The sequence below is a fragment of the Platichthys flesus genome, chromosome 13 (assembly GCF_949316205.1).
Source record: "Platichthys flesus chromosome 13, fPlaFle2.1, whole genome shotgun sequence".
In the NCBI taxonomy this organism is placed as follows: Eukaryota; Metazoa; Chordata; class Actinopteri; order Pleuronectiformes; family Pleuronectidae; genus Platichthys; species Platichthys flesus.
Genome location: NC_084957.1, coordinates 15,344,291 through 15,359,352, shown reverse-complemented (window position 1 = coordinate 15,359,352; position 15,062 = coordinate 15,344,291). Strand labels below are relative to the sequence as shown.

The 15,062-nt window shown below is 41.3% G+C and overlaps 1 protein-coding gene and 1 non-coding gene across 2 annotated transcripts; one reads left to right on the top strand and one right to left on the bottom strand.

The window, feature by feature from the left end:
• The first annotated feature begins 257 nt into the window (after positions 1-257).
• Positions 258-13,630, top strand: LOC133967099 (X-linked retinitis pigmentosa GTPase regulator-like). The gene is made up of 13 exons (XM_062402328.1): positions 258-288; positions 2,525-2,650; positions 2,757-2,849; positions 3,175-3,237; positions 3,321-3,479; positions 3,573-3,722; positions 4,093-4,251; positions 5,351-5,506; positions 5,921-6,045; positions 6,275-6,472; positions 7,055-7,261; positions 11,714-12,388; positions 12,491-13,630. The coding sequence occupies exons 1-13, from the start codon at positions 258-260 to the stop codon at positions 13,628-13,630; spliced, it is 3,282 nt and encodes a 1,093-aa protein (XP_062258312.1).
• trnad-guc (transfer RNA aspartic acid (anticodon GUC)) lies at positions 4,484-4,555 on the bottom strand. The gene has a single exon. It is a non-coding gene; the product is annotated as a tRNA-Asp (tRNA).
• Positions 13,631-15,062: the final 1,432 nt, after the last annotated feature.

Genomic DNA, 15,062 nt, shown 5'->3' with positions numbered 1-15,062 from the left:
ATATGCATCCATCTAATATCCTGGATTTAGGGTACTCATGTGTCGGGAAATCTTTTTTGTAGATCTTTTTATTTCACTCCACACCAAATACAAAATACTAGTCTGCTCTTTATATAATCAAAAATATCATTGCCCATGACTTGATCCCTGGTTAAAACCAGGATGATCTTCCTGGTCCTCCCCTACCTGACCTCTCCTTCATCTGCCGGTCTGAGCACAGAGCTACATGTGACATGTGAGGGGGGGCAGTGGAGGAGATGACCGGACAGACTGATGCAGACATACCTGGTGAGCCTGCCATCTTGTTCTCCACACATACAGCCTTCATCTCTGTAAGGTCCTATTTACCTTTGAATACTGCTAATGTATGCGTGTGTTGTAAAAACCTGTTGCTATTCCTGTCATGCTGCCTCTTAAAGAGATGAGATGTGACAGCAGGCTGGGCCGGGATTTAGCCGGTGTTAGAGAGCATTCAGTCAGACAGTGCTGCCTTCAGGTCCCTTGTTAAGTTAGAGAGCAGACAGTCAGACAGTGATGCCCTCAGGTCCTGTGTTAAGTTATAGCAGTCAGTCAGACAGTGCTGCCCCCAGGTCCCGTGTTAAGTTAGAGAGCAGTCAGTCAGACAGTGATGCCTTCAGGTCCCGTGTTAAGTTAGAGAGCAGTCAGTCAGACAGTGCTGCCTTCAGGTACTGTGTTGAATATCACATTCGTCAGCAGAAAAGTGCAGTCAGCTCTGTGCAGTGCAGAAATGATGTGCGTTGCTCAGTATACAGTCCCTGACAAAAGTCTTGTCGCTTGGGTACAAGTTGACCTTAAGTGCCCCTCAAATATATTTGTAATAATTTTTTTTTAACAAGAAATGGCCAATTTCAATCCCAACAGCTTTTGAAATAATGTTTTGGTGCCAAACGAAACTGCTGCAAAGCATTCTAAGGTTCACAGCTTGGTAAAGCCCACTGATTCAGTTTTTGCAAAGACAAAAGTCTTGTCGCCTTGTCATATGATGCACCCAATCCTAGATTACAGCCTCATCTGTGATCAATAATTGATCAATCAATTAGTGGGTGTGTATTAAAAGAACCCCTGCACAACAGACTTTCAAATCAACTGCAACTTGACCTCTGACAACATGCCTAACCCTGACACCTAAGCATTGATTATCAAGAGGCTGAAGACCAGATCCACTGCTGAGGTGGCTGAGACCTTCAATGTGTCTCAGCGTCAAGTACAAAGAATAAGAAAAATGTGTTTTTGACAAGACCAGGTCCGGCAGACCCCGCAAGACAACTGCTCGGGAGGACCGTTTGTTGGCTTGAAAATCCAAGGCCAGCCCCTTTTCCACTGCAGCAGAGCTCCAATAGGCCTGGTCCCCTTAAGTCCCTGTGTCAACCAGGACAGTAGAATTCAGTCTCGAAATGGCCTCCATGGTCGAATCAGTGCCCAGAAACCAGCACTAAACAAAAGTCAATTAAAAAAACGTGTGGCATGACCAAGGCCCACAGCCTGCTAAAAGGATGGACGCTGGAAAAGTGGCAGAAGGTGGATTTCTCAGATTAATCTTCGGTTGAATTACATCACAGCCGCCGCAAATATTGCAGGAGACCTACTGGAGCCCGCATGGATCCGAGATTCAACCAGAAAACAGTTAAGTTTGGTGGCTTAAAAAATCATGGTCTGGGGTTACATCCAGTATGGGGGTGTGCGAGAAATTTGCAGGGTGGAAGGCAATATCAATAGCCTAAAATATCAAGAAGTATTAGCTACCTCTTACATTCCCAACCATAAAAGGGGTCAAATTTTTGCAGCAGGATGGTGCTCCATCGCATACTTCCATCTCTACATCAAAGTTCCTCAAGGCGAGGAAGATCAAGGTGCTCAAGGACTGGCCAGCCCAGTCACCAGACATAAACATCATTGAGCATGTCTGGGGTAGAATGAAAGAGGAAGCATTGGAAGACAAATCCAAAGTATCTTGATGAACTCTGGGAGGCATGTAAGACTGCTTTCTTTGCTAACCCTGATGACTTCATCAATAAATTGTATGAATCATTGTCGAACCGCATGGATGCAGTCCTTCAAGCTCATGGAAGTCGTACAAGACATTAAATATGGATCTCACAGCACCACTTCTTGTATGGTGCTGTGAGATCATTACTGATATAATGCAACATATTTTTGTATTTGAATTAAATTATTTGTTCAATTTTCACATTACTCTCTGTAGGCGACAAAACTTTTGTCTTGCCAAAATCTGACCTTTCTGTGTTCATTAAATGATCAATCTTTCTTCAGTGAGGCAAATAATTTGGGAGGGTTTTAGCTTTCACATGAGCCATTTCTAAAACCAATGGATTAATTAAAAGTCAGGTTATAAGCTGTTGTTTCTACAAAATGGATAAGTGACAAAACGTTTATCAGGGACTGTACATACTGCATGTGTGTGTGTGTGTGTGTGTGTGTGTGTTTGTGTGCGTGGGGGAAGATACAACAAGACAAGATTTTTTTTGTATTCTGTTTCCTGAAGAAACAGGAGCCATCTTCACATTTGGAAAGAGCAGCTTTGCAGACAATGTGCCCAGTAAATTCTGGTTGAAGAACGACCATCCAGTGCATATATCCTGTGGTGGGGCGCACACTGCTGTCATCACAGGTACATATATGTAACTTTTTAAATGAATACTAACCTTGCTCACTTATGGACAAAAAGTCCTTTTCTGCAGCCAAGTCAAACTTTCTCATCTGTTGTGGTTATGCAGACAATGGGAGGATCCTCATGTTTGGTGCCAACACCTGCGGCCAACTGGGACTGGGATTTAAAAGTGCAGCCAGTAAACCTGCCTCGGTGAAAGGTACGTCACTTCACATTCGGACTGTAGCTATAATAAACTGTTTTATTTCCTTATTAATTCCTTAATTAACAGTGAAAAAGGCCCTGGGTGACACCTCGGAATCCCTTAACAGTCCGAAAGCCAACAATATGCAGTTTACACTCACTTATGACAAAGGAAATCGGGCAAAATATCACAACTGACTTGTTGAAATCAAACAATATTTGGTATCTTGGCTCAGAAGTATGTTTGCAGCAATAAATTAATATTGTTTTTGATTGATTTTGTCATCTGACTAAGAAATTCCATTGATTGTATTAATAACGGCTATGTTTCTCTTTTTTAGCCTTTAAGTCTGAGACGGTGAAGCTTGTAGCTTGTGGGAGAGATCACACAATTGTCTTCACATGTAAGATCAATAATGACCATTTCTGTGAATAGTTTGTGCTCAGTGGTTGTTCTCGTGTTGAGCAAGGTTGTGCATGTTTCCAGGGCAGGGTTGTGTGTACAGTGCTGGCAGTAACCAGGAGGGGCAGCTCGGTTTGGGTCACTGCAGCAACACGACATCCTTCGCTCTGCTGCCTCCCTTCTGCGACCATGCACCCGTCAGGATGCTCTCTGCAGGGGGCAGCACCTCAGCTGCCTTAACAGGTTAAAACACCCTTGAGAATGAACTGCTGCACATCGCCCAAACTGTATGAGTGTGTGTGTCGTTGTTGTACTACTATTTCTGTGTGTTAGCAGAGGACGGCAGGCTGTTCATGTGGGGAGACAACTCCGTGGGTCAGCTTGGTTTAGGGGACGAGGGATCCGCAGCAGAGCCCAGAGAGGTGGATGTTGGAGAGGCGGTGGTGTGGGTCTCCTGTGGATACCACCACTCAGCATTTGTCACAGGTACAACACAAACACAGCACAAACACAGCACAAGACTCAATCTTTTTATTCTGTCAAACAACCTCTGTAGCACATGATTAGCAAAAATACATTTTGACAGGCAGTTTATCTTAAAAGTTCAAATAAGTTTTCTACAATAATAATACTGGAAGATCAGTCTGTAGCTGGGCTGCATTGTGTATTGCAACTATTTAAAAAAAAAATATTTTTCATTTAATTATTTACTTAAGTGCTTTTGCGTTTGCCTCTTTAGGGATCAATAAACTATTTATAGAAAAAAGTCCCATTAACAGTGATCCTACATCAATATTGTACATTCAGATGTCTTAAACATGATTCCTGGTGTTGGGACTATTGTGTTGGTTTCCAGTGGCTGGAGGTCTTTACACGTTTGGTGAAAGTATGAATGGACGTCTTGGTCTCCAGACAGAGCAGCTTGCCAATCACAGAGTCCCCCAGAGGGTGCAAGGGATTCTGGGTCATGTCATCCAGGTGTCCTGTGGAGGGGAGCACACTGCAGCACTCACTGGTAGGTGTTACAGACATTATCATTTATTTTTCCTGCTCCTCTGTTTGAACTAAACACACAAAATATTTGACCTCCATGTAATAATAGGTGCAAGAATTCAGATCCTTTACCGATTGTGGTGAAATCAATGATGCAAGTGTAAAAAATACTTCATTTGTGGTTTTGAAGGTTTTATCCAAGAAAAATCACATTATCAGTAAATTTTGATCAAAATCGGACAAAAAGCTTTTTCCTCCCCGTCGGGGAATTGAACCCCGGTCTCCCGCGTGACAGGCGGGGATACTATCCACTATACTAACGAGGAGTTAGATTATGGGCTAGTATATAGTCTACTTATTCCAGCGTGATGTCAACAGTAGCGGAACTCTCAAGGACATTTCTTCTAACCTAGATAGATAGATGGATACTTTATTAATCCCGTGGGAAATTCAGATCATCCAGTAGCTTGTACACTCACCACATCACTGACATACATACATAAATCATATACGGAGAACATATTTACAGATACAGGAATGGAATGCAATGATGTGATTGTGTCAGTGTCCAGTAGGAAAGTGTTCTTGTGCTGCTGGAGTGGATAGTACAACAAAATATAAACTGCATATATATATAAAAACAGCAGATATATATATATATATATATAAATATATAAATATATAAGAACATGTAGTGGTAAAGTCTGTGCATGGGGCTAGTACAGCCAGTAAAGAGATTGGATGGTACAATAGAATATAAAATGAAGCTATATAAAAACAGCAGAAAAAAAAAAAAAATATATATATATTTTGAATATGTAGTGGTAAGTCTTTGCATTGGTCTAGTTTAGCCAGTTAAGGGATGGACAGTGGGTTGTTATATAATAATGAGATGAGATGAGAAGAGTAGAAAGAACCTAAGAAGTAACTCAATCACTCAGATAAATATAATGATGTAAAAACAACTATACTTCTTTTTAAATATAGTGGACTACAAGTATCATATAACGGAAACACTAAAGTAGGGTAATTAAATATAACGATTATATTTTCTAATGATTACAGTCACTGGTGTTAACTGTATATAACCAGTATGGCCTGTTTGTCTGTTTCTCTGTCAGAGGAGCATGTGTACACGTTCGGCAGGGGTCAGTACGGTCAGCTGGGCCATGGAACGTTTCTGTTTGAGGTCGATTTTCCAAAACCACTGAAGCACTTTTCTAACGACAGCATCAGACATGTCTCCTGTGGAGAGAACCACACTGCTGTGATCACTGGTAAGATTTCTCTTGTCATCATAATAGCATGTAAAACAGTAAAACCTGTTCAGCTTTGGGGTTGTTCATGCATGTTTTGAATAGTGTACATTTTATTCGAGGATTCAAAATAATGCATTTTTTTATGTGGATGGGGAAACTGCTTCAGTTTCAACTGTTTATCTTGAAATCAAACCTAAAATGACAGAAACCATCTTTTAGGAAAATAAAAAATTATCCATGTCCCATCTACTAACATGGAGGAGGCAGGAATTTGTGGTCTTTATTGCAGCCATCTTCACTTTCGGGACGCCTTTATATCTGTTAATTTTGAGTTTGTTGACAAATGGATGAATCCAGGTACTATTCCATTACAACCACAGATTATAACACAACCTTTAAATCTGATTTCATGTTATTTCCCCTCCTCTGCAGAGAACGGGCTGCTCTATACATTTGGGGACAGTCGTCATGGAAAACTGGGCTCAGGGGAGGAGAACTTCACCAACCAGTTCAGCCCAACACTTTGTAGACGTTTTCTGAAATACAACGTTCAGTTAGTAAGTGGATCGTTTCATCTGTAGCTCCAAGTGTGTGCCTGTCGACTTTATTTTAGCAAAACAATAACCCTGAAGCTCTGCAGCTTGAATCGCTGTGTAACTGCTGTCTATATCCTAGGTGGTATATCCTTTGTGTCTGAGAGTAAATCAGTCTAAGTGGTTGTTGAGGCCGATTAGAGGAATTATACAGCACACAGTTAAAAACTCCATGTGTTTTTCCTACATTCAGGTGTCCTGCGGTTGTAACCACATGCTGGTACTGGCTGCACCCAGACCACCAGAGAGCCAGGAGGGGGTGCCAGAGACGAACGTCACCATCAATGACAACTTGTTGCGTTTAGAAATGCTCCTGTTCGACACTTGGACGGATCCAACTCCACTGGTCCCAAAGTCTGCCCTCGCTGCTCGAGCTCGCCACAGAGAGAAAGTGAGAACCTCCTTCTAATTCTAACGATAAATTGACGGAACTGTCCGTCTCTATTATAATTTTCTCAACAACTCGTCATTCGATTGACATCAATCTTTGTGGATGTTTCCGTGAGAATCCATGGATGTGCAGGTTTTTGAAAAAAAACGCAGGATTAAAACATACAAGCTAAAAAAAAAATCAATGCATTCATACCATTTAACTGTGTCCAGGTCCCTTTCATTTAAACATTGGAAATAAATGTTACTATTACTGCTGGGTAGTACCTAACATAATTTATGCCTTAGTGGTTTCCCATCATAATTTGGCAGGTATGATGATGAAAGAGATATTTAACTGGTTTCCATGTGGTATTAAAACGTCTGTAACAGTCTCCTGCTCAAATCTTAGAAATATATATTTTTGGGGTTTTAGTTTCAGATAATTGTAATCATTGTTTAAATCCAATAGGGGGCAGTGTTGCACCAACATGTGCCTCTGCTGTAGTGCCATTAGCTAACTGTTGGAGGAGCTCAATAGATGTGACATAAACCTTTAGCTCAGTAATGATTATTTAGCTGTTTACCTCCTCTTGTGTTTCAGGAGAGCTCATTGGATCTGTTTGGAGAAATGTTCCAGAACCTCCCACGTTTGAACTCCGACTTCCTCAACGCCTCATGGCAAACATCCAGAAACGTCTTTACCCGCACAACACGTTCAAAGGATGTGACCACCCCTTCATCACCCCCCAAACCCCTGTCGGACACACCACCAAGCCCACCACTCTCACCCGCACCTCTGTCAGAATCTGTATCCTCCAAGCCATCAAGCTTACATTCTCGATCATCACTTCAGAGTAAATCCCATAGAGTCTCCTCCTCTACATCTGAACCCGGAGACTTTCCCTCTTCCACACTGTTGCCAAAGTCTGTAACTAAACGTAACCCGAATGTGTCGGGGGCAAAAAATGGCAGAATGTCATCACACACTACAGGTCTCAGAGAGAGAGAACGCCTCACCTCATCACCAACCGGTATATTAAACCTGTCATTTTAACAGTGCTTGTTGCAGATCCATGTAAATCCATGAATAAGTATTAGATGTTACAGATGTTAAACACACTCTTGTCTTCTGTTTCAGAGGGAGAAAATGTTCAGAGACAAGTGATCAATGAAGATTTGCAGAGCACAAAAGGAGTCGACTCTGACATTTTGCCAGATACGGTGAGAGAGAAAAAATACATAAATGGAATAAAAATAAGTATAGATACGAATATATAATGGAATGCATCACCCTTAACACATTGGATTGCACAGGCAGAATGAATATTGCAGTTACGAGAGTTGAACCAGAGGGAAAGTGGAGTTCATAATGGGTGCGTGTAGCACATTGTTCATAGTTGGACGTTATTTTCCCCTGTAGGCTCCTTGGCTGTGGTTGAGGTTGTGTGCACTCCAGGGCAGGAAGAGGCAATGTTGAACACTCACTTAGTTTTCCAAGAAATGTGCATAGCTCAGCAATGTGTGTGTGTGTGTGTGTGTGTGTGTGTGTGTGTATGTGTGTGTGTGTGTGTGTGTGTGTGTGTGTGTGTGTCTGCAGCCTGTGTGTTTGTGTGTTTTAGTGTCTCAATATTTCACATTAATTTGCTCTTTAGTTTGGATTGACTCTACTAATAAACAAATGTTGTTGGGCTACACACACAAACACACACACACACACACAAACACACAAACACACACACACACACACACACACACACACACACACACACACACACACACACACTTACATACATACACACACATAATGCTTTGGAAGAGTTGGCAGGAACTTGCCACATCTCATCAGTGTTTCCATTGCCAGGGATGAAGCAAGCTGTGGAGTAATGTATGAACATGTGGTGCTCAGTAAATTTTTCCTCTCCTGGCTGTAGTTTTAAAAAGTACAGAGGTATTTTTTACAACTCATCCTCATGAATAATAATAACAAAAATAATGATAATACACTTTATTTCTGTAGTACTTTTTTTTTACAAAGTCCCAAAGTGCTTCACAAGATGTTAAAACAATAATCTACCCCCTCAGCATCAGCCTCAGCCTCAGCCACAGCCGCCAACCATGAGGAATTTATTATCAAATAATTCCTTATTTACACATTTAGTAGTTATCATCACATCGAGTCATGTTTCTGACTATACAAAGACTGTAAGTCTAATATTTTAATCTCTATTATCTCTGTTTTTGGTCTCCACCATCCACTGAGGGAACAACCTGTCTCTTTCACTGCTATTCTCTACTTTATTCACCAGACAGTCTGTACCTTTATCTGTGTGGTGCTGAGTATTTAGTGCACAGGGTTTTTTTTTTAGCTTTTTCAGCTTCCTGTTGTGGCTGAAAATGAGACAGTGACTCTGATAACTCAGCTTATCTCTGAAAGCTGAGTTATCAGAGATACTGAGGCATTCTGCCAGCTCCATAGACTGCAGATATAAAGGCTCCTTCAGTCTGGTCATGCTGGAGGTTCGGCAGATTTGTATTGATAATACAGCAAAATGTTTTACTGTGAGTGACTCCTTTTACATTGTCACATTGATTCCACATTGTAATTTGACACATTATTATTAAGAATATTGATTAGAAACATTTTAAAACAAGTGAAACTAAATGTATGGTATTTTTTGTTACATAAAAATATTATGGACTTCGTTTAGGTCTTTAAGTGATTCAATTTAGGTTTTGTGCACTAAGAATTGCATCATATTTTAAAAACATATGTTTTGAATGTTAGAATGTAATTTGCAAGTCACTTAAAATGTCAAACCCTTTTGTGGAGTCTAAAGAGGATTTTACCCTCAGAAATTTAGTGAAGTGTAGTATATATAAAGTTGCATCCATTTGAAATTCTGAAATACAAGAAACTCAATATTATATGCAGTAGTACTCCAGTGGCTGTACCTCTCTTTTGCTCTGTTGTGTAGGCCTTGATGTGTGACAGAGAAATAATCTAGAGAGGCACAAAAGATAATTCTGCGACCAATTAAACATCATCTCACTGACCCCAAGTTTACCACCATCTGTTGATCTCCACTGTAAAATAAAAATTAAGGATTACTCTTCTTTTCTCCACCGTCACCATGGTTTTCTCTCACGCCCACACCAACGACAGATTTGTTGATGACTGATTTGTTATGTTTGCCCGTAATCAACATATGTTCTGTGATATTCTTGGAATTATAATTGAAATCTATCTAAACACCATAACAAGCCACGATTTCCCTTAGAAATTGTATAACACTTCCTCTATCATTTCTTGTTAAAAATCATACTGTGCAGAAATGTAATTGTACAGTTAATCTAAAAATATACTAAATAATGTATTTTTGTGTTGTTGCTGACATGATGATGTATATACACTGTTATATTTAAAATATCTATTGTAAATATTGTTAATGAATAACAGCCCCATCTGAAATTATACAGTCAGATGAAATTTGGCAGTAAAATGTCATAATTATACATGTACAGTCACATTGATTGCAGGTCTGTTGCTTTTTTTTAACTCAGCATATGACCTTTTTCTGTTTATTTAAAATTTCACATTTAAACAAATCTCTGCTTTCTCTTTGATTTATTTCAGGAAAAGAAAAAGGGCCAAGCTCTCAGAGGAACTACAAAAGACGATGCTGCGTTTACTGAGCAGCTCCAGTCCGGAGGGAAAATAGAAAAAACTTCTCACGGGGCCTTCCCCGCCGAGCTCCTGAAAGGCTGCAGCTCTTTAAAGAAAGGAGCATCTACAACAAAGAAAAATAACCACAAAGTCACATCCAAAGGAAAAGAGAACATCACAAAGCAGCCCAATACAATCCCAAATCAAGATGAGAAAAAGGCACAAAAGGAGCTCTACCCTATTAAATCCACAAAACACAGTAGGAATAAACCATCAGAGATAAATGAAAAAGCACCACAATCTACTCACCTGGCTAAAGCAGGTCAGAGAGCAGCTGCAATGAAGGAAAGTGGAAGGAAAAGTACAGATTTACAAGAAGTCCACGTTAACCAAGAGGATGTGATAGAATTGATACGGACAGCAAACCGAGAGGAATCTAACTTGTCAGCTTTGGACAAGACATCTCCTGTTATCAAGGTCACAGAAGGAAATGAAACAAACAGCATGTCTTTTCAAAGAGGAAGTTCAACTTTCAAGGGAAAAGCTGTAGAGGAAGACGTCAAACATGCACCAATCAAGATGAAAAGGACAGACGTCAAACGGGCCCCAGCGAGAGATGCGCACAAGGTTAAATCTGCAGCAGGGAATGGTCAAAGTAAAAAGCTGTCATCAGTGAAAAAAGGAAATACACCTGTCACCATCCCTGAGAAAGCCCTGAGTGTGACATCCACACCTGTGAAAGTCAAAGAGAAGCAACAGCAGCTCAAATCCACACCAGTAAAAAGTCAACATGTAGAAAAGAATGCAGTTCAAAGTAGAAGTGAAGGACACGGTGCAGATAAATCTGACATGAAAGGTAAACCTGCAGACGAGCAGAAGTTACCTGATGAAAAGATAGCACAGGAAAGGCCTGTGTGGGAAAAAGGAGAGGAGATCAAGGATAAAGGTGAGGCAGGCCCTAAGGAAAATAAAGGGGCCACGCTGAGGAGAAATAAGACTGTATCTCCACAGCAGGATACACCTACACCTGTGGTGGGCAACACACTTTCCTCACAAACCCCTCAGAGAACAGAGGAGGTTTTTGTCGGCGGTGCCAAATTCCTGCAGGCCTTTGAACCTGCTGATAGAAATCTGCTTGTTTCACAGAGTGAAAACAAGGAAGCGGAGGATAAACCAAGATGGGCACAAATTCTCAGTGACGCAGTCGCTGTTCTTCCTGCTGCTGGGATGGTAGGTGCAGCTGTGGAGGTCCTCGCTGAGGCAGTGACAAGTGTACAGGCGGACATCAGCGACACAGCCGTCTCAACACCGTCCAGAGCATCCAGTCGAGGGAAAAAGTTCACAAAGCAAAGTGCGATAAGGCAGACTTCCTTCGCCTCGACATTGTCCTCTGCAGAATCGTCAAATCAAGAAGAAGAGAACACAAAGAAACACGCTCAAGTCAGTGTCCCATTAGAGTCTCGGAGTAGAGTTCAAGAAGATGACTGCGATGATCGTGATCAGTCTGAACATGAGGCTGTGAAAAGTGACATGACTAAGCAGACAGGGGTTGAAGACTGTTCGCAAACAGATGTACACACCTTGAAAACTTTCCAGCAAGACCACGAAGAGGAGGAGGATGAAGATCAGAAAACCTCAAAGGTAACCTCCAGAGTAGATGTAGGAGAAGATGATGAGAGTAAAAAGGAAGAAACTGAAGATGAGGAAGAAGAGGGACAGAGTGTAAGCAATGTGGATGACAAAGAGGAGGAAGAGGAGGAGGATAGAGGAAATAGTAGCTGTGACAAAAAGGATGAAGAAGAGAGTGTTTCTGGAGAGGGTGAGCCAGAGGGAGATGATGAATCAAAGGAAGAAGAGGGTGAGGAGGAAACAAACTCTAGCAGTGAGGAAAAGGAAAAAGGGACTGAGATGAACAATAGTATGGAGATTGAAGAGGAGGAAGAAGGAGAAGAGGAAGAAAGCAGTGAAGCGATGGGTGAAGGTGGAAGTGAGTCTGAAGCAGTTGAAGAAGAGGAGGAGGGAAGTGAACACTCCAATGAAGAAGAAGGGGAAGAGGATGAAAGTGAGGTGAGTGAGGACGAAGAAGATGAAAGTGGTGAAGAGTCGGTGAGCACAATTGACAGCAAGAGTGAAGAGGAAGAAGAGGGTGAAACTGAGGAGCAAAAAGATGATCAAGATTCCACAGAAAGTGAGGATGAGGAGAAAGACTCAGAAGATGAAGAGTCAGATGAGAGCATAGGAGATAGGAAAGATGATGAGAACAAGGATGAAGTGAGTGTTGAGATTGAAGAGGAGGAAGAGGAGGATAACGAGAGTGATGAAGAGGAGGAGGAGCAAAATGAAAAAAGTGAAAAAGAAGATGAGGCGTGTGAGGAAGAGGAGCTGTCAGATGAGGGGGGAAGTGGTGGGGGTGAGGAAGGGGATGAGGAAGAAGATGGGGAAGAAGAAGAGAATGAAACAATGGTTAAACTGACAGAGACAAGACCCACAAATCTGAGACAGGAACAAGGTAAACATAAGATTGAGGATGAAGGGGCAGAAGAAGCGGGTGAGGAAGAAAAGGAGGAAGAAGAAGAGGGTTTGTATAGAGGAAAGGTTGCAAAGGTGGCTGAGGACGAACATGAGAGTGAGGAGGAGGAAGGAGAAGATGAGGAAGAGGAGGAGGAAGGAGAAGAGGGTCGGGAAAGAGGAAAGGTTGCAAAAGTGGCCAATGAAGAACATGAGAGTGAAGAAGAGGAAGAGGAGGAGGAAGGAGAAGATGAGGAAGAAGAGGGGGAAGGAGAAGAGGGTCTGGAAAGAGGGGAGGCTGCAAAGGTGACTGAGGACAACCATGAGAGTGAGGAGGAGGAAGAGGAGGAGGAAGAAGAGGAGGAAGGGGAAGAGGGTCGGGAAAGAGGAAAGGTTGCAAAGGTGGCTGAGGAAGAAAATGAAAGTGAGGATGAGGAGGAGGAAGGAGACGATGAGGAAGAGGAGGAGGAAGGAGAAGAGGAGAAAGGAGAAGAGGATCGGGAAAGAGGAGAGGTGTCAAAGGTGACCAAGGAAGAAAATGAGAGTGAGGAGGAGGAAGAGGAGGAGGAAGGAGAAAAGGAAGAGGAGGAGGAAGGAGAAGAGGAGAAAGGACAAGAGGGTCGGGAAAGAGGAGAGGTTTCAAAGGTGACCAAGGAAGAAAATGAGAGTGAGGAGGAGGAAGTGGAGGTGGAAGAAGAAGAAGAAGAAGAAGAAGAAGAAGAAGAAGAAGAAGAAGAAGAAGAAGAAGAAGAAGAAGAAGAAGAAGAAGAGGATGAAGAAGAAGAAGAAGAAGAAGAAGAAGAAGAAGAAGAAGAAGAAGAAAAGAAAAAGACCCAGACAAAAAGACAGGACACACAGAAGTTGCCTCCCGACAGAAAAGAGAAGCAGCAAAGAGAAAAATCAGAACCAGCTCGGAGGACAAGGCAGAGAACTGCAGGAGAGAAGAACCCAGAGGAGAAGCAGTTCTGGAACAATGTTCTACCACAGTATCTGGACCTGCAGTGAAGGCTAAAAGGCAAAAGGTATTCAAGTGGTATTTAGAGCCGGAGAAAGTTTTATTTTTTGAATATTATATATATAGATATAGAGATATTTTGTAAATTCAAAAAATACATTAACGATTGTGCAGACAGTAGTTGATCTTGTTAAAGATAAATAATAATAATCTTTTATCCGGCTCTGGAAACATCTGCAGTACTTGTTGCCAAGGCAATTTAATGCTGGTTTTAGTCATTTCAAGGAATTTGTTGATAGTAAGAAAAATACAGAAATCACAGAACATTCTTTAAAGATCAACATTTGGTTTAAAATAAAGAAATGTTTGATTAAACAAGTTAAATTAAAATTTTGGTTCTCTGTACATAATTGGATATGATTTGGATTACTTAAATTAAATTGTATATATAAATTGTTTTGTTCTTCCTGATCATATTTGTATTCCTTCATTCTGCCTGGATTTTGTATAATGATTACGGTTGAGCTAAAGTGCATACTGTGTGTACGTTGGCGTTAAAAACATAAATTCAAATACTTAAACCTTAAAAGATTCTTCAAAATATACCCAGTGAGAGCACCCACTCAGTTTAACTCTGTGTAAACAACAGTTAGACACAACAAGATAAAGCCCAGAGACGGCCTTAATCCCAAATCATTGCCTGTAACACCACATTAAAGTTGTCAGACCAATCCCTCAGAACCAGGTGAGAAAAGATGGAGTCTGTTCAGTCTTTAACTCTTTCTTCCCCTGATCTAAGAGCCGGGTTGAGGCTCATGCAGGCGTTAACCGTTGGCCGAACCCTTGTGTAATTACAGCTCAGGGGATTGTCCCGCACGCCTCCTTTTCCTGTTTCCAGTCAAGACACGGAACGCTTCAACACCTTCATGTGTTGACTCGCCTCCAAACGCACACGCACACACACACACACACACACACACACACACACACACACACAGACCCCAACACACACTCTATAACCCAACTTCATGCTTGTGGAAGAGGGAATTAAACACTGATTATTCTTACACCAGCGCTGAACTTTCTCTGAAACTTTCCGCTGTGAATGTTTGTTTACATGAGCAACTCTTATGAAACAGATGAATAATCAGCTGTTTGCTATAAACATGTCGAGCCAGTATCAACCTGGATCCAACTAGATTTACTGTAAGATCGTCACATCTGCATCAGCAAGTGGCAAAATAAGGAATTAAATCTTTCCACTGTTTTACTTCAACTTCACCCTGACGATGAGAGGAGATAGAAATTGAAAAGCCTCATATTATGTACATTTTGCACTTTTGGTAAATGTTCTTATTTTTACTCAATAGCCTTTTATTGTTTATTCGCTACCTCATTGTGACTTTCCCTCGTTTTGAGGATCAATAAAGTTTGATTTCATCTTATGAACTATCCTTGTTTAGGACCCTTCAGATTTATCTT